At 44.7% G+C, this 19,238-nt stretch overlaps 1 protein-coding gene across 1 annotated transcript in view; it reads right to left on the bottom strand.

The window, feature by feature from the left end:
- Positions 1–19,238, bottom strand: part of pcdh11 (protocadherin 11) — a 168,245-nt gene that overhangs the window by 49,467 nt on the left and 99,540 nt on the right. The window contains 2 exon segments of the mRNA XM_056286125.1: positions 16,183–16,228; positions 16,230–16,382. Coding sequence (XP_056142100.1) covers positions 16,183–16,228; positions 16,230–16,382 — 199 coding nt within the window.

Genomic DNA, 19,238 nt, shown 5'->3' with positions numbered 1-19,238 from the left:
GTGGGCGGGCCGGGGAGGAGGGGGGGGGCGAGGTGTAATGCGGGAGATTCATAGCAAATTTATGATAATGCTTGCGGAATTAATAATTTCACAGGAAAATATTGTATTTGTCGTGAATGACACATTTGAGTTGAAATATGCTAATGCGCCGGATATAGACAGATGGCGTAATGGTTGTACCCGTCTGTCATCATATCATTTCTGTCACTGCAACAATACTGCAACTATCAGCGTGGACCGAATCTCATCAAGACCGCAGTTTATTTCAGAGCAGATTTGCTAATAAAAAATGTAAAAAAAAAACGCCACAGAAACGCAGCCCTATCATTTTATATTAGCCACACCATGCGTTTCTCCAAGCGCTAAAACCCGATTGTATTGCCCTCATTTCTTTTTCTTCCTCTGTCATTATGCTTGTACCACGCGTCCTCCCTCATACGTCAATCGCCGTGCTCTTTTTAAGACAACGAGGCTTCAAGGCGGCTTCGCCATATGCTCCCGGCTCGCCGCGTTGTCACAACAAATAAGGAGAGCCCGGGTCAATAGCTTTATGAGTGGAGGGAGTTGAAAATACGACCCCTGTGATGCTGTGGTCTGCTCAGCCTTCAGGAGACATATTGATGCACAGTTATTTTGGTCAATAAGTCCTTCTGAGCAGAGGTCTTACTTATCCTTGAGACCGAGCTCATGTGAAAAATGTGAGAGGGATAAGGCCATGCATTTTAATCCATCCATGGTACTATAACTTAAAGAGAAATGAGAGAGAGAGAGAGAGAGAGAGAGAGAGAGAGAGAGAGAGAGAGAGAGAGAGAGAGAGAGAGAGAGAGAGATTGACCCAGTCTCACCCTCACTAATGCAGTTGTTAGGAGAGAACCATATCATTGGCTCTGGTGATAAATATACAACATGGCCTAAATCTAGTGCATTATGATTTTATTGAAAGCTGAATTATCTCTGAATAAACAACAAAGTTGGACATTCTGGTTTCCGGACTGAAAAACATCCATCCATCCATCCATTATCCAAGCTGCTTATCCCAACTGGAGCCACAGGGATGCTGGAGCCTATCCCAGCAGTCACTGGGCGGCAGGCAAGGGACACCCTGGACCGGCTGCCAGACCATCACAGGGCCGACACACACACACACACACACACACACACACACACACACACACACATTCACACCTAGGGACAATTTAGTACGGCCGATTCACCTGACCTACATGTCTTTAGACTGTGGGAGGAAACCGGAGCACCTGGAGGAAACCCACGCAGACACGGAGAGAACATGCAAATCCACACAGAGGACGACCCCCAAGGTTGGACTATCCCGGGGCTCGAACCCAGGACCTTCTTGCTGTGAGGGGACCGCCTTAACCAATGCGCCACCGTGCCGCCCAGACTGAAAACAAAACCAAATAAATAAATAAATTGGCTGAGCCGTATTTGTAATTATAGTATACTGTGTAGGGTACGGGAGTAACCCAGCTCGTGCATGCACATGAAATGCCTGAATTAAATCACAGTGGAAATTTGGCATACAGATTTCAAACATAACCTTTGTGCTTCATTATGCAAAAGCAAACTGAATTAATTACCAGTAACAGAATCTCCTCCATCACCAGCACATAATTCCTCTTGAAGTTCAGGGGGGAAAATATATATGAGGTGTGAGGTGTTTGATTCTGAAGCTAAAACCGACTTATCTCTGAACCAAACAACAAAGTTTGGGTTTTTGGTTTCTGGATTGGCCAAAAAACATCAAACAAACTGTTTGTGTGTGTGTGTGTGTACCTGTGTTTATGTGTATACACCGATCAGCCAAAACATTGAAACCACTGATAGGAAACATTGATCAACTTGTTACAATGGCACCTGTCAAGAGGTGGGATGTATTAGACAGGAAGTGAAGAGTCAGTTGTTGAAGTTGATGCGTTGCAAGCAGGAAAGATGTACAAGCATCCGAAACTGAGCGACTTTGACAAGGGCCAAATTGTGATGGCTAGACGACTGGATCAGAGCATCTCCAAAACAGCAGGTCTTGTGGGGTGTTCCTGATATGCAGTGGTCCATACCTACCAAAAGTGGTCCAAGGAAGGATAACCGGTGAACCGGTGACAAAGTCATGGGCACCCAAGGCTCCTTGTATGGGGAGTGAAGGCTAGCGCATCTGGTCCGATCCCACAGAAGAGCTACTGTAGCTCAAAATGCTGGAAAAGTTAATGCTGGCTATGATAGACAGGTGTCAGAACACAGTGCATCACAGCTTGCTGTGTATGGGGCTGTGTAGCCGCAGGCCAGTCAGAGTGCCCATGAAGACCCCTGTCCACCACCCAAAGCACCTATAATGGGCACGTGAGTGTCAGAACTGGACCACGGAGCAATGGAAGACGGTGACCTGGTCTGATAAATCACATTTTCTTTTACATCATATGGACAGCCGGGTGCGTGTGCGTTGTTTACCTGGGGAAGAGACGGCACCAGGATGCACTATGGGAAGAAGGCAAGCTGGCGGAGGCAGTGTGATGCTCTGGGCAATGTTCCACTGGGAAACTGGGTCCTGGCATTCATGTGGACTTTAATCCGACATGTGTACCTGGTACCTACCTAAACATAATCACAGACCAGCCACACCCTTTCATGGCAACGGTATTGTCTGATGGCAGTGGCCTCTTTCAGCAGGATAATGCACCCTGCCACACAGCAACAAATTGTTCAGGAATGGTTTGAGGAACATGACAAAGAGTTCAAGGTGTTGCCTCGGCCTCCAAGTTCCCCAGATCTCAATCCGATTGAGTATCTGTGGGATGTGCTTTAAAAACAAGTCCGGTTTATGGAGGACCCACCTCGCAACTTACAGGACTTAAAGGATCTGCTGCTAACGTCTTGGTCTCAGACACCAGAGGACACTTTCAGAGGTCTTGTGGAGTTCATGCCTCGACAGGTCAGAGCTGTTTTGGTGCACGAGGGGGGACCTACACAATATCAGGCAGGTGGTTTTAATGTTTTTGCTGATATATATATATATGTATATATATATATATATATATATATATATATATATATATATATATATATATATAATCTGTGGGTGTGTTTGTGGGTGTATGTGCATTCCAGAGAGAGGGGGAGAGAAAAAGAGTGCTGGGGGGCGGGGGCAAAATTTTTAATACTGGCGTGAGCTATCAAACTCGCACATGAAAGGGAGTGGGATTTTTGTAAAAAGCTATCTATAACAAATGGCCATGAATAAAACATAAGCACATCTATATTTCATTGCTTCCCATGTTTTCCCCTCTCGCCTGGAAGAGGAGCAAAAGTTGCTGCTCCATTCTTCCAGTCAGGTAACCTCGACACAGCACACCGAGAAGCCTGAGAAACGGTGTCCAGATGTGCGGGCGGGGAGGTCTCACCATTAGATAACGTCGGTTCAGATTATTATCAGGGCTGAAAAGATACACGGATTTGTATTTTCTTTCTTTCTTTCTTTTCCAGGGCAATGTTTCCTTTCAGTATAGGAACTGCGCAAGGTGAACATGAATTGAAAGAAGAAATGTGTGTTTTGTGCACCTTTTTTTATATACCGTAGTAATCACTGAAGGCGATCTGATTTAAAGTGCTTTTTCTCTTGTCCAGGAAAGATTCAAGACTTACCTTACGCTCCGGTTTATAGCGCCAATGCAGGCGAAGCGAAATTCGTAACGCGCGCTGGACGTGGGCAGTGCAGGATGTGACGCACACGGAAGTCCGTTTGCAGTCCGTTTGAGTGGTTGTGGTGGTTTTTCGTTTGGTTGGTTTGGTGGTTTTGCGACGGGGAAATGTACACCGAAGTCCAGAGAAAGATAAATAAATGTTTTCATTTAATTGTCTCACTTGTACATGTTGTGATAGTTTAACGGACATATACGGAGGAAGAACACTGGCGTACAAGATGGATTTGTATACCGCGAAATATTAATTGATGTTGTTGATAAATCTTCCATTTATTTACCTTCAGTGCCTGTCTCCCGACTCACTGCCAGCCGGGCAGGCAGCGTCTCTCTTATGGGGCAGTTTGTCGTTTTCACGGGCATTACCGGCTGTTTAGACATAGTGTAACCGGTTATTTTCTCGCCCGGTGCGGGATTCGATACGAGGTGTACTGCACCACAAGACGACGTCACTAACCGCTCGGCTAAAGGGTCAGACCCGTTAGCTAGGGGCTAACGTGTCTTATTAGTAGTTTACAATAGCAACAAGTCTTCTCCATCCTGGTTTACTAAGAAAACTACAGCCAAGTGGGGTCAACCACACACACTTTCTTTGCTATTGGTTGAGGCTGCGGATTCGCCGGTCAAAGTTCACCAAATTGAACCTCTCGCGAAGCGGGGACTCACGTTTCCTCCGCCACCGGAAGCGAATTTTTTTATTCGCCCCATCGCGCGCGCATTAGTACGGAAGTGAACGTTCGCCAGTGTGTTAATTTCGCGCATGTGTGACCCGTAGCCTTAATGTGATCATATCGGCACGGTGGGCTCAAAGGAGCGGGACCATTCCCCCTTTCTCACACACTGCACCTTGCAGGTTTAATATGCAGGTCAAGCAATATTCCAGTTTAGAAATCACAGACTCAGTGAAATGGAACACAGTGAATTGCTGGTTGGGGCCTTAGAGCCTCTCCCCTTGTTTGAAGTCTCTCTCAGCTCCTGCCGAATACAGAATACATTGTCCGCAGACACGATCAAACTTGACAGATATTGATCCTTTCCCAAACCAGCAACCAGACTTTCCCGACATGTTAACAACTTTGAAATGAGTATTTTAATTGTACAGGTCTTGGGGAGGGGGGGGGGCTCTCTCAAGTCACAGGTGCCGTTGGGGCGGATTCGAGACAGAGGTGGTTTATTTTTATTTATATTTTGAACTGGAGTACCATTTAACCATGCAACCTCTTGTTTTTCTCCCTCTGAGCTGTTATTTCCACTTGGCTGGACTCTGCGTGTTAAAATGGCGTCCTTCAGGGCAAACTCCATCATTAACAAATGGTGGATATTTTTGAGGGGTGATGGATTGCTTTATCACCGAATGATATCAGACTCTCATTAAAAAAGGTGTTTAATCTCTATTATTGATGTTAATTGAAAAAAAGGTAATCTGGAGATTTGGAAGAAAGCCAGTTAAAGAAAGAAGAGGGGGGGAAAAACAATTTAAGACATTTTTCTGGTACACCAAACTCGTTTTGTTGAGTTTTTTTTTAACACCGAGCATCACTACTTAAGGTGCAGAGTAAAATTTATAATTTTTTTACTGCATAATTATTCTTAATATATACATTTAAAGTGACTTTATTGCTTCTCTCTAATGGATGTGAATGCCATATACAGTGATAAAGTCTATTCTATACTATAATATATGTTATATAATATATATTAAATGCTATAGATAATGTATATTATATACTATCAACATCATTAGTCATAGTAGTAGCAGTAGTAGTATTATTATTTTATCATTACATATTTGATAAGTTTGTGAATTGTATTCTCAACAATATAGTGATACTGCATTGGACTACTTTGTATAAATTCCACAACATTTTGTAAATCCCTTCGATCGCTGCTTTGAATTGGGACAAAAGGTGTCTTGTAAGTGGTATACGCTGATTGTAAGATCTCGAACTATTCAAGAACAATGGCGGGGCTTGTCCCGGTGAGATGTGCACGATAACGCCTCAAAGCTTCCATATCAGCTTCACAGAGGACTCAGGCAGGGCAACAAAGACGGGGGTCTAATACTCCGGCGAAGGAGGTTTCTAACATGACAGTTTTCCGTCTTTTGAAGGAGACCGGAGAGAGATTTCTGCGAGTCGAGTTGACTCCCCCAGATCAATAGCTTGTCTCTGCCCGAGACAACTGGTGTGGCATTTGAACCAGATAAAACAAGGGTTCCCCTCCATATCACCTCTGAGAACGGAGCACTTCCGTCAAATCCCAGTCAGTTGAGAGGGATACAGATGAGTCCATTCAAATCCCTCTGTGACTTAGCCCAAGACCTTCAGCAGTCAAAATGGAAAGAGAGAGAGAGAGAAAAAAAAATGGACTAAAATCATCTTAAAAAGGATAGGTCCAATCTATGTAGGTTAATACTCGCTGTTGCTTCATTTAGCTCCATTGCCGGTCCACTGGGGCAGCTGGGAAAAGTTCTGGGAGCCAGAAGGCACAAAGGCTTTTATTTATTTATATGAGAGGGGAATATATAGCAGGAAGCAAACTGGTGCAAATGATCCGAAAAGAAGCAGTTTAAAAAAAAAATTAGCAAACACATTTCCTCTCAGTTGGGTTTTGGGATAACTACGACCAAAGAGTCGACGGCTCCTCCTTATATGCAGTATAGTGCACATCATGTCGAATACAACACAGCAAGGATGCCTTAAACAGAACGACGGCATCAGTGAACGGCATGTAAGGCACTGCTGTAACATGAATGTAACACTCTTTTTATTCTCCTTTCTCAGTGAGTGAACTCAAAGGGCCGGGGGATCAAGGCACCGAGACCCCTGTCACTGTCATACAGTCGCTCAGTGACCAACAGAATTGGTGATAATGATATGTATAACCCTGTGAGCGTAGAGCTGGAAGAACGGCACACTTACATACATTTTTACGACTGAGAAACTAGAAGACCATTTCATTTGAAGGCATCGATGCTGCATGGAATCTCGACATTTCTGTGCAAATATGACAATGTTGGCAAATACTGAGATGGACGTGCCGACATTGTGCACCTGCTGGTTGAACCCGTGTATTCCTGAACGCTTATGCCTAATGCTTTGTCCACATAAACGTCACATATGAGAGGGAAGTAAACAAACAAACAAACAAACAAACTAACCGTGTGCCAAGGTAGGGCTTAAAGGGACATTCCGCTGTTTTTGCATATTTACTACACATGGTAAATGGACTGCATTTATATAGCGCTTATATATATATATATATGACAGAATGTTCACTGTGATGGATTATGTGTGTATGTGTGTGTGTGTGTGTGTGTGTGTGTGTGTGTGTGTGTATATATATATATATATATATATATATATATATATATATATATATATATATATACACTGACCGGCCACTTTATTAGGCACACCTGTCCAACTGCTCGTTAACGCAAATTTTTAATCAGCCAATCACATGGCAGCAACTCAATGCATTTAGGCATGTAGACATGGTCAAGACGATCTGCTGCAGTTCAAACCGAGCATCAGAATGGGGAAGAAAGGTGATTTAAGTGACTTTGAACGTGGCATGGTTGTCGGTGCCAGACGGGCTGGTCTGAGTATTTCAGAAACTGCTGATCTACTGGGATTTTCACGCACAACCATCTCTAGGGTTTACAGAGAATGGTCCGAAAAAGAGAAAATATCCAGTGAGCGGCAGTTCTGTGGGCGAAAATGCCTTGTTGATGCCAGAGGTCATAGGAGAATGGCCAGACTGGTTCGAGCTGATAGAAAGGCAACAGTAACTCAAATAACCACTCATTACAACCGAGGTATGCAGAAGAGCATCTCTGAACACACAACACGTCGAACCTTGAGGCAGATGGGCTACAGCAGCAGAAGACCACACCGGGTGCCACTCCTGTCAGCTAAGAACAGGAAACTGAGGCTACAATTCGCACAGGCTCAACAAAATTGGACAATAGAAGATTGGAAAAACGTTGCCTGGTCTGATGAGTCTCGATTTCTGCTGCGACATTCGGATGGTAGGGTCAGAATTTGGCGTCAACAACATGAAAGCATGGATCCATCCTGCCTTGTATCAACGGTTCAGGCTGCTGGTGGTGGTGGTGTAATGGTGTGGGGGATATTTTCTTGGCACACTTTGGGCCCCTTAGTACCAATTGAGCATCGTGTCAACGCCACAGCCTACCTCAGTATTGTTGCTGACCATGTCCATCCCTTTATGACCACAGTGTTCCCATCTTCTGATGGCTACTTCCAGCAGGATAACGCGCCATGTCATAAAGCTCGAATCATCTCAGACTGGTTTCTTGAACATGACAATGAGTTCACTGTACTCAAATGGCCTCCACAGTCACCAGATCTCAATCCAATAGAGCACCTTTGGGATGTGGTGGAGCGGGAGATTCGCATCATGGATGTGCAGCCGACAAATCTGCAGCAACTGCGTGATGCTATCATGTCAATATGGACCAAACTCTCTGAGGAATGTTTCCAGTACCTTGTTGAATCTATGCCACGAAGGATTAAGGCAGTTCTGAAGGCAAAAGGGGGTCCAACCCAGTACTAGCAAGGTGTACCTAATAAAGTGGCCAGTGAGTGTATATATATATATATATATATATATATATATATATATATATGTATATAGTTTTTTTATTTATATAGCACTTTGGAAGAAAGCCGCTTTATTTTGTCATTGTACAGTTACAATGAATGTGTTCTCTGCATTTAACTCATCCTATTGTATAGGAGCAGTGGGCAGCTGCAGCATCCGGGGACCAACTCCAGTTCTTCCTTTCATTGCCTTGCCCAGGGGCACAGACAGGCGTATTAACCCTAACTTGCATGTCTTTTTGATGGTGGGAGGAAACCGGAGCACCCGGAGGAAACCCACGCAGACATGGGGAGAACATGCAAACTCCACACAGAAAGGACCTGGGACGGCCTGGGGTTCGAACCCAGGACCTTCTTGCTGTGAGGCAACAGTACTAACCAATGGGCCACCATGCCGGCAATTAGAGCACTTAATATTTATATATATATATATATATATATATATATATATATATATATATATATATATATATAGAGCTTACAAAACACATATGCTTTACATTGCTCCTGACCATTTTCCAAAGCATGCTATAGTTCGTTTTTAGATTTTTGAATGTCTTTTTCCTACCTTCAATAGAGTCATTGGCTTTCACTCATTTCAGTGCAGTATGAAAATCAACTTGCAGAGAGTGGAAAATTCCTCGAGTCAGGTAATCCACCACATTGAACATTCTGTGGGGTTATTTTCTCTGGTCAGAGTCATGCTTTTGTTGTGGGACAAAGCAGTCGTTAACGTGGATTGTCACCAAGACAGACATCGGACATTTTTAAGAGTCGGTTGCTGAATAACGTTGCATTCATGAGCAATACAGTCATAATATCAAACCTTGACGATCAACAATATTCGAACAAGGATGCTGTGAAAAGGATGCTATTTTCAGCAGCTTCTAGCATTGAGCAGGTTGCTTTTCAGCGGCCGACTCTCCGTTCTCACATGTCTGAGCTTTCCTCCAGCAACTTTGAAAAGGAAAAAAAAAGTTGACAGAATGTTCGCCGTGATGGATTATGTATTTCAAGTGAGTTTTAACTCTGCAATTTACCACACTAAAATGAGTGGAAACCAATGGCTCCCTGGAAGCTAGGAAAAAAGGCATTGAAAAATCTAAAAACGAAAACAAACCTATAGCATGCTCTGGAAAATGGTCAGGAGTGGTGTAACGTATATGTGCTTTGCAGTAAATATGCAAAAAACAACAGAATGTCCCTTTAAGCTCTACCTTGGTACAGTTTTAGTTTGGTGGTTTTTTTGGGGTCAAATTAAGTGCTTCCAGTGGGGGTCATCCAGTTATCTGGATCATGTTATGTTGGACATTTTAACTCTGAACTAGGGTCTTCTTCTCCCTCGCATGTCGGCCCAGTCTTTTCCCCCCGGTTGCCGATGGCATTGTAATACTAATTACATCTAATTGAGCTAGGCTGAACGGATTTAGTCACATTACAAATGATGTGCCATTGGTCAGTGTCACAATGTTTCCATAGAGAAATTCAACGGGGAATGGAAATTTGCACAAATGAATGTAATTAAGAAGCACATTCATTACTTCTAATTGCATATGAGGACCCTCAAAGTGAAATTGAGATTGGACTCATATGAATAATAAATGTGGCTCACTCTGCAGAACGCCGCAGCTTTGTTGCTGTCACATAATGATGTGTTACAACATGGTATGCTGACACGGTGCACTTTTTCTTACGCTAGCCCCATTACGCTATCTTTAGCTGCGGCTAGTTTCCCCCTTAGCTTTAGAAACCAGATCGCAACCGTCTGATATCAAAATGAGTTGACTGCCCCTACCCCCCGTTCCTTCACTAAATCCATCTGATCATTGTACTCATGGGCAGAGTGTGTCTAGACTCCCGTCAAATTCCAGTCTCAGTGCAAGCTTGGCATGGGAACCTAGACATACCGGGGAAGGGTTCGAGGGTTTGGAGAGCATTAAAACAGTCAACTGGTTCCATTGTGTTTTGCACGCGAGATCAAGTCAAGTGGGCATTTCCAGTTGGGGGGCGCGGGGGGGGGGGCTACACTGCTTGTGAGTCAGTCAAGCAAAAACTGAGTTGAAGAGCTTTTATAAAAATTTCAGACCCGCTGAAATCAAAGAGTTGAGAACCTCGGCCCCCAGCGTATGAACAATGCATGAACCCGGCAAGCCTGTAATCAGATTAAATGTCTACCGGCCTCTGGGATTATGTAATGTGTCGCCGGTGCATCGTGTGCGAGGCCGCAATGTGGATGAAATGCGTTTAAAATCAATAGCATTGATTGAAACCCACTATTTCAATATACAACGCTCACCTTTAATAAAAATGTAGGTAGCTTTACACAATACAATATGTTTAAAACTATAATCTCATTATACTAGCAGTGTTTAAAAAGGATTGGCTTATTTTAATAGCGGATTTAGATCTTAGAAAGACAAGACCTAAGCTGGTCATTTGAAAGCCATATGCCACAGATTAAGATACGCCACTATATAGCTTCTTTTTTTTTTCCATCTTTCTTCCAGCTCCTAATACACTACTACAGAACTGCCTCGGTGAGCTGCTTTTAACGGGTAAAATTACAAGCTCTTAAACCCCCCGGCTGCAATAATATAAGACAGAAATAAGTATAATACAAATTGTTCCAAGAACAAAATTGCGTATTGTTTGAGAAATATGCAGGATTTAGACGCGGGGATTTGCTGCGAGCAGACTTTTCCTGCATTTTGTTCCGAGGAGCTTATCGCCGTTTGCAGTTTGGGACTTGATGACGGCCATCGTTTGGCGAAAGCCTTTTAGCACAATCATTAAGCCAACATCAAGTTGATAGCGAGGGCTGTCCGAAGGAAGGGGGGGGGAAATAAGCAGGAGCAACAGACTTAATTGTTTTGATGTTGTCGTCAAAAGCTTAATTGATCACAAGAGCTGTCACACTGCACTCCGGGGGGGTGAACAGCCATTTTCCTGTCAAATACACTCAAATCCACAACAACAATAACAATCGACAAGACACAATCTATGAACCGAGTTGGATCGAGTGCAACAATTTTCCCCCAAATGAGTGCCATGAGCAGTCGGCATGACAGGGCACCTTTTAATTCCAGACAGAGACTTCAAATTAGACACCGAGAACTTGGACAAATAATAACAATCATCATCATCATCATTATTGATATAGCATGCAACAACAAATCTACTACTAATACTTTCGGCTGCTCCCGTTAGGGGTCGCCACAGCGGCTCATCCGTCTCCATCTCTTCCTGTCCTCTGCATCTTCCTCTGTCACACCAGCCACCCGCATGTCCTCCCTCACCACATCCACAAACCTCCTCTTTGGCCCTCCTCCCAACAACAAATGCAAATAACAAATGCAAACATAAAAAAAACAACAAATGCAACGACGCACACCTTTAAAATCCCCAAAGACGGAGTTGAGCTGGTCTACGTTATGAGAACAGAACGGAGGAGACACACATGAGGACATCCACGTCCACGGGAATGGATGCAACGCACATTATGCACTCCCATTTTTGATGTTTCGAGGAGGTGTTGCGTCGTGGCCAGCGGGGACAGGGTATGACTCATTGTGCCTAATTGTTCTGGATGTGCGGCTCCGCTAATGCCAAGGGACGCACGGGGGTTGGACCTGGCGGTGCGCGTGCTAATGACATTAATTTGCAGCTTTTATCTTGTCGTCGAGAAAGAGGAGGAAATTTCAACCAACAACGATTGTTGGAGCGGGGGGAAAAAAAACAAAAAACGGCAACGGTGCAAGACTTACAACAGCGTAGTGAAGTAAGTGGGGTGGTAGTTGGGTGGTGTGTGTTCCTGTGTGTGCATGCACGTGTGTGTGTGTGTGTGTGTGTGTGTGTGCACGAGGGGGTGGTGGGTGGGTGGGTGGGGTTGTTGGCGAAAGGCCATAAAAAGAATAGCCTCCTAGCTCATAAATAATAGAAACATAAAATGTCATATGAACTTTATTTCAAGAGAGGGTGTTCTAATAAAGACGCAGGTTTAAGGAGGAGCTGAGAAATTCACTGTCACGGGGCCACGCGGCTCGCCGCTGGCACGCACAATTACTCAGCACAAGCCCACAACCGAGCCGCAGCACCTTCAGGAAACAACGCCGCTTTTAACTCTCAAGATTTCTCCCTCACTTATTGCTGCAGTCCCTCCATCTTGCATTTCTACCCCCTTTTTTTATAACTTCGTGTCGACCCACCTCCTCTTTCCCTCTTTCCCTTCTTCTTCTTTTTGCCTTACAAATTGAGACGGCGTGATAAGAGATTGCCACCGCCATGCCAGCCTGGCGCTCATTGATAAAACCATATCTAATCCATCTTAGCCCCCCCCCCCCCCTCTGTCACCGATGCACTCATCTCTGAGACGGTCAACACACACAGGATCCGTCTTCCCTTTCTGAACCGAGCGGCTCCGAGTCAGAGTTTATCTTCAAACTTCTGGGAGGAGAAAATGGAGCAGGATGAGTCAGATTCCTCCCGCTTAGTCTTCAAAAAGTGTGTGTCTGTGTGTGTGCACCAGGTTTTTCTATCCCAAGGGGCTCCAAATGTCCCCATTAGGATAGAAAAACCTGAAACCACCTACCTTGTGGGGACATTTTATGGGTCCCCATGAGGTAAAGGCTCTATGTTAGGGTCAGGACTTGGGTTCAGGGCTAAGGTTAAAGTTAAGGTTAGGGTAAGGGCATGTAGTGATGATGGTTAAGGTTAGGGTTCCCCACAAGTATAGGGAGGCATGGTGTGTACATATATATATATATATGTGTGTACACACCAGGTTTTTTGAGGTTTTTCTACCCTAATGGGGTCCAAATGTCCCCATTAGGTTAGCAACCCCTGGGGCGCCCCGGTGGCTCGTCTGGTGGAGTGCGTACCACATGGGGCTGAGTCCTGACCGCAGCGGCTTGGGTTCAAATCTGGCTCAGGCCCTCTGCTGCATGTCATCCCCTCCCTCTCTCTCTCCCCCCCTGCCTTTCCTGTCTCTATCGACTATCGCTGAATCATGAAGGTGGAAACCCCCCCCCCCCCCCAAACTGAAACTACCTACATTATGGGGACATTTTATGGGTCCCCATGAGGTCCCCATGGGTTCAGGGCTGAGGTTAGAGTTACGGTTAGGGTAAGGGCATGCAGTTATGACGGTTAAGGTTAGCCGTCCCCACAAGTATAGGGAGACATGGTGTGTGTGTGTGGGTGTGTGTGTATATTTTCTAAATTTACATCTCTCTACGATGTTAATTTGCGTACCAATTTACACAGTTCAAATTTTACTGTATGCCGCGGTCTGCGTCTCCTGCAGCACACCAAATATGCAGTGTGAATGAAAGCTGTCTTCTGTAACTCTGCAAACTTTCAATCGTAAATGAAACGTTTTTTTTTATACCTCTAAAATTTGCAATATTACAAAACCCTTTACCATGATCTAGTCGTTTCTGCTTTGGTGTATTTTTTATTAGCAGGGGGAATTACATTTACTTTAATCACATTTGGTGTGATGAGCCTGTAACAGGGTATTACGAGGGGCTCCGCAGTCAAACGTCTAGAGAGACCACGTCCGATATCTTGCTGTTAATTTTACACTCATGACTTTTAAGTCTGTTAGGGTATTAATAAGGCACGTTATAGAGATACATGTGTATTTACTACATTAACATGGACTTCTGTCTGACGCCAATGTACTTTAACAAATATTACCCCCCGAGGGAAGCTGGGTAATAAGCGTTGTATTTCAGAGGGCCAGTTTATGAAGTATGAGATGTTTATGTCATTGAATATTAATGAGATGATGAGCAATGGCTTCTGCATGGGAGTGAATCACACATGAATCACTGTTATCATTAGGGCGCAAATCCTGCAGAACAGCTGGGAGGGAGGGGCGTGACCACTTGACAAGTGGGCTTGTGGGCGTGCATTAATCCGCATTTGTGCATGCGCGCAGCACGCCTTTGCGCGGGAGCACATGCGTGTGTGTGCACATGCGTGTGTGCAGATTTTCCTCTCGGACACCGCAACATCCGCTCATCAAAAACGGGGGGAGAGATCCCGAATGGGCCGGACCCGTCACATGTAAATTGCGGCGGAGGCCATCGCCAGCATGTCACCCGTCTTGTCTAATGTCTAACAAATGCTCCCACAATCACACTCGCGCTGACACCCTGGCCGAGACCTGTCAGCACAGCGGCTGGGGAACAAGATGCACCAAGATGCGCCAAGGACTGTTGTCTCACTTACAGCCATGACACAGTGGCTATACTGCACGTAGGTATATGCAAAGCAATATTTCTGCCCATCCTTTGCTTTTCATCCGTTGTAGGGGAAAAACAAAAAAAAGAAGAATACATGTTGAATTTTGACAGGCAATGGCAATTCACCCACAGCATCGATACACATGGGTGGGGGGGGGGGGGAAGGAGTGAAAATCCACACCGCATCCAAGCCTCAGTCCACTGTTTCTCCATTATAAGATGCAGGGTTACCTCTAGAAATCAAATCTGCTTTACCAAGACTGGAATTCCCAGCATGGTTGGGGGTTGGTTGGTGGGGTTGGGGGTCGATTTCTGGTGACAGGGACACAGAGAATAGCCCTGTTCATGCTGAGATGGAGGAAGATCATTTCAGCGGAGTCATTGGGATGCTGCACAGGTTTAAAGCTCTGCCACTGGTGCACAATGCAGGGGCCTAGTATGAAAATATATCAGATACTATCATTCTGTTTTTTTTTTAAAGTTTTCCTTCAGTTATTGATTTAAACAATATATCCAGATGCCAAGCACCCCGTGAACCTGGCTTCTAACTAACTCACCCACTCACTCACAAAATGAGTCTCACATTCAGCTGTACCATCAAAAATGATTGGGGCTGTATCTAAAAATATATGCTGCTGTTGATTTTTTTTTTTTAACTGACATTATAATCCTCACTGGTAAGAAATTGGCAAAATATATTTTTTCTGCACCCCCACAACTATTCTCCTGTAGCCCCTCCCCACCACTATTCTCCTTTAACCCCTCTACAACCACTATTCTCCTTTAACCCCTCTCCAACCACTATTCTCCTTTAACCCCTCTTACACCAGTATTCTCCTTTCGGCCCTCCCTCATATTCTATCACTTGGTATTGCCCATGTTTTCGGTAGCGGATTTCACAGAAATGCCATCAAAAGAGATGCAGGTCAGACATACTCCATCACCTTTAACATGCTCAAACAAATCAATCTTTTGCAAAAAAAAAAGTTTTTAAATGTTTCCGATGTGTCAGCTAGCTAAAAAAAAAAAACACGATTCAGACGAGCTAGCTTTAGCTCTATTGGTGCAAAAGCATCTGTTGCACGATGGCAATGTAAAGTGTCCAGTCAGGATATGATGGGAATAATACGTAGCATTAGATACTCAAGTGAACATGTGCAGTCAATACTAGACCTACTTCAAATTATAAACTCAAGACAATGATCCCGAATCATTCTGCTCACAACAAAGTCACACAAAAGTTGTGTTTCCTATCTTTGACACTATATGTCCTTGTGACAGATAGAGGATAGAATATTCCACAGTGATAAGGAATTTGGCTCCAAACCTTGGCGAGACAGCATGCAGTCACCATTCATTAGTGACAACCGTGCTGTGAATCACTTAAAAACTACAAACATCCACCAAATAGAAGCCCGACTTTAAGCTACTCCAAGTGGGGTGAACTATTGAAAATCACTCTCTGTGCACCGAATACAGCGTTACAAAGCCCCTGTGTCAATAATAAAAGCACCGTCATATCAGTTACACCCTCGGCTGCCTTCAGCACTCCCCAGACAATCGAATCACACGTCTTGCCCATGTTGAGGCACTCACTGGATTCGGGGTCTGAGTTTCCATCTCCCTCGGTGCGGCTGTTGGGGGGACGTCTGCTCGTAGTACTCCTCCTGGGGAAAGCCGAGGGGGAGGGGCTGGGTGGTGCTGGCCGTGCTGCTGGGCTCCTGGTCTCCCAGTCCACTGTCGCTGCAGCTCTCCTGGGAGCCATCCGGCAGGTGGAACGTCACACGGCGCTGGGTCTGGAGAAAAAAACAGAACCAGAAGAAAAGATGTTTCAGATTCAGAATCGGAGTCAGAGTCAGGATCAAGTTTATTAGCCATATGGGTTTGCACATGCATGGAATCTGAATCCAGGTTTTTTTGTAACTTTTTTTTGCCATGTATTTTATTTATTGAGCTTGAGAGATGCAACACACCTCTACAATTTTGGATGTAGTGGTGGTGGTGGTGAAGGTGAGGGGGGTATGAGGGGTTTAAAAATTTAAATTTAGTGCAAAAATCCCAGTACTACGCTATGATTTTAATCATCACACTGGCATTTCCCCTGAATCGCAACGGCAACAAATGGCGTGAAACGCTCTGACATAATGACTCCCACATCTCTGCATGTTTGAATTGGAATTGTTTGAACGTTTCACCATTTTGCCACACGTGGGGCTTTAAATAAAGCATTTCATTGCACATTTTCTTTAAATTGTTGCAATTTTCACATTTTATTGCAGATAGGAGTTGACAGAGCTTTAAATCAATAGGGCTCGTGAATCACGATATTTATCATATCTTGATATTTGAAAGAAATCGTTATATACATCAAATCCCCGATGAGGAGGTACCTGCGGATTCAAAGCCCTACTGAAACGAGTATGAAAATACTCCTTTACACAAGCACTGGCATTTACAGAAATGCTGTACGTGTCGGACAAGCTGCAGGCACACCGACGGGCAGCTGAATGATAAGTCGATGATCGAATTTCGCCCAAAGGTCACACCTATGGGCTGTTTCCTCATGCAAGAGGACACACACTTTATTTGGACAGTCATTGTGTCGGCTGTGTGAGAAGTGGATTCGTACCGAGGGTTCGGTTCACTGGCCCGGTGTCATTACTCATTAAAAAAAAAAACCTGCTACCACAGACCTCATTTACTCCTCCAGTTTCACAGACAAAAATCTGAACTTTCTTGCAAGGTTATGATGTAGGGGCAACAAAAAAAAAAAACAATAACTTTCCGCAAAGCTTGGCAGATATGAGAATTTGATTTGATTTTTTTTTTTTAAACACGTCTTGGCTGGGGTTTATGCACATAGACTTACTGTTGGTCATTTGGGAAAGTGTTCTCCACAAGGGTTTCACCTCTGGCCCACAGAAAGCCACTACCCACAACTCCTGGCATGCAATAATCATAAATAAACCACAAGTCAACACAACAGACAAGTCTCTGGGTAAAGGAGGGGTTGCTCTTGGCTGAGGCAGCAAGTTGTGCATCACCTTAGTCAGACCTTAAGACGGTGACTGCGAGGGAAACCTCACCTATAGTCATACTGCAGGTTGCTGCATGCACGCGCAGCCCCGCGTTCACTCTTCTTTACGTGCTCTCGAGAGGGCGGGGGGGGGGGGGACGCCGCCGAAATTGCATCTTGTCACCGTTGGGACTAATTGATACAGTGCCCTTGTAACCTAAAAAATGATTTCTGGTCTGTTGTGCATAGTGAATTACTCTCCACAGATAATAAACGGCTCCTAAGACTTCTAATTGAGACTTCCAGGCTCCCGTCTTCATAATAGATGGGAGTTGTATTAACAGGCTGAACTATGTCCTAGTTTTCCCTCTCTCCCAATTTAGACACAGAAGGATGGGGAGGTGTGTTGGGGGTGGGGGTGAGCGGAGGGTTTGATTGGGAAAAAGGTCTTGGAGATCATGAGAGTGTAGATTTTCTCTCTCAAAGGCACGGGCCTCTTTGATTTCTCCGGAGGCTTCTACGAGTTCACATTACATCCTTTCTCGGGAGGATAATTTTGGTGGGGGGGAGCCGCGGAAAGAAAACATTCATGCGGGTTCCTAGCCGGTTCCTCACAGGAACCAGGCAGGAGAGGGGGGAGGTGCGGTGATTCGCTTGGTGGGGCAGATTGGATAACCTGTCATTAATGATTTTATTTTGAGTTTCCTGACTTCACCCAGTAGTATGTCAGAAAAAAATCCCCAAAACAAAGTGAAAACAACGCCAAATGAGTGGGGAACTCTAACTTGGCCTTGAGAGAGGCAAGCCAACATTTGGCCCTGTCATTACATCACTCCCGACCTTGGATTTACGCCTTGGCATGATTCGCCGTGCAACGCGGCGGCGTTTTTTGGGGCAATAAAATGCTTAAAACCTAATTACAACCTCGCTTGCTGTTATTGCCGTGGATTTTACTCGTCCTGTTATTCAGACAGATAAGAGAAATTGTTTCATAAGCAAATACAAATGAAGTGCGAGTTCCGATCTTGATTTCCCTCCATCGCTATAGCAACAAAAGCAATATGCGAGTCCCGAATTAAAAACATCATTAACACATGCTCCTTTATGCTCAGGAGGAGGAACGCTTCCCCTTGACTCCCCCCCCCCCCCCCGCCCCTCACCGCCGCGGTTGCACAGATAAAGCACTTATTGTTTCTCTGATGAAACTAAATAAGGCTAAAAGAATATTGGGGGGGGGCAAAAAAATAAATAATAATGACAGCCAAACTCTGCCAAGAAATAAGAAGTCCACAAACAGCCTACGGTCCATTTAAAAACGATCAGAGGGGTCGACTAACCCAAATCTACACAATTAGCACCCTGAACGAACAACCGAGTGGTTTTTCCAGAACGCCGACGTCGAAACAAGTAGATAGAAATATCTCATTTACTTCATTCATGTCTAGATCCCGAGGCCACAAATCTGTGCGAAGAAAGATGGGAGGAAAGCATCAAGAGAGAGAGAGAGAGAGAGCGAGAGAGAGAGCGAGAGCGAGAGCGAGAGCGAGAGAGAGAGAGAGAGAGAGAGAGAGAGAGAGAGAGAGAGAGAGAGAGAGAGCGAGAGAGAGAGCGAGAGAGAGAGAGAGAGAGAGAGAGA

This window comes from Lampris incognitus, chromosome 1 (assembly GCF_029633865.1).
Source record: "Lampris incognitus isolate fLamInc1 chromosome 1, fLamInc1.hap2, whole genome shotgun sequence".
In the NCBI taxonomy this organism is placed as follows: Eukaryota; Metazoa; Chordata; class Actinopteri; order Lampriformes; family Lampridae; genus Lampris; species Lampris incognitus.
This window is presented reverse-complemented; position numbering and strand designations above follow the sequence as displayed.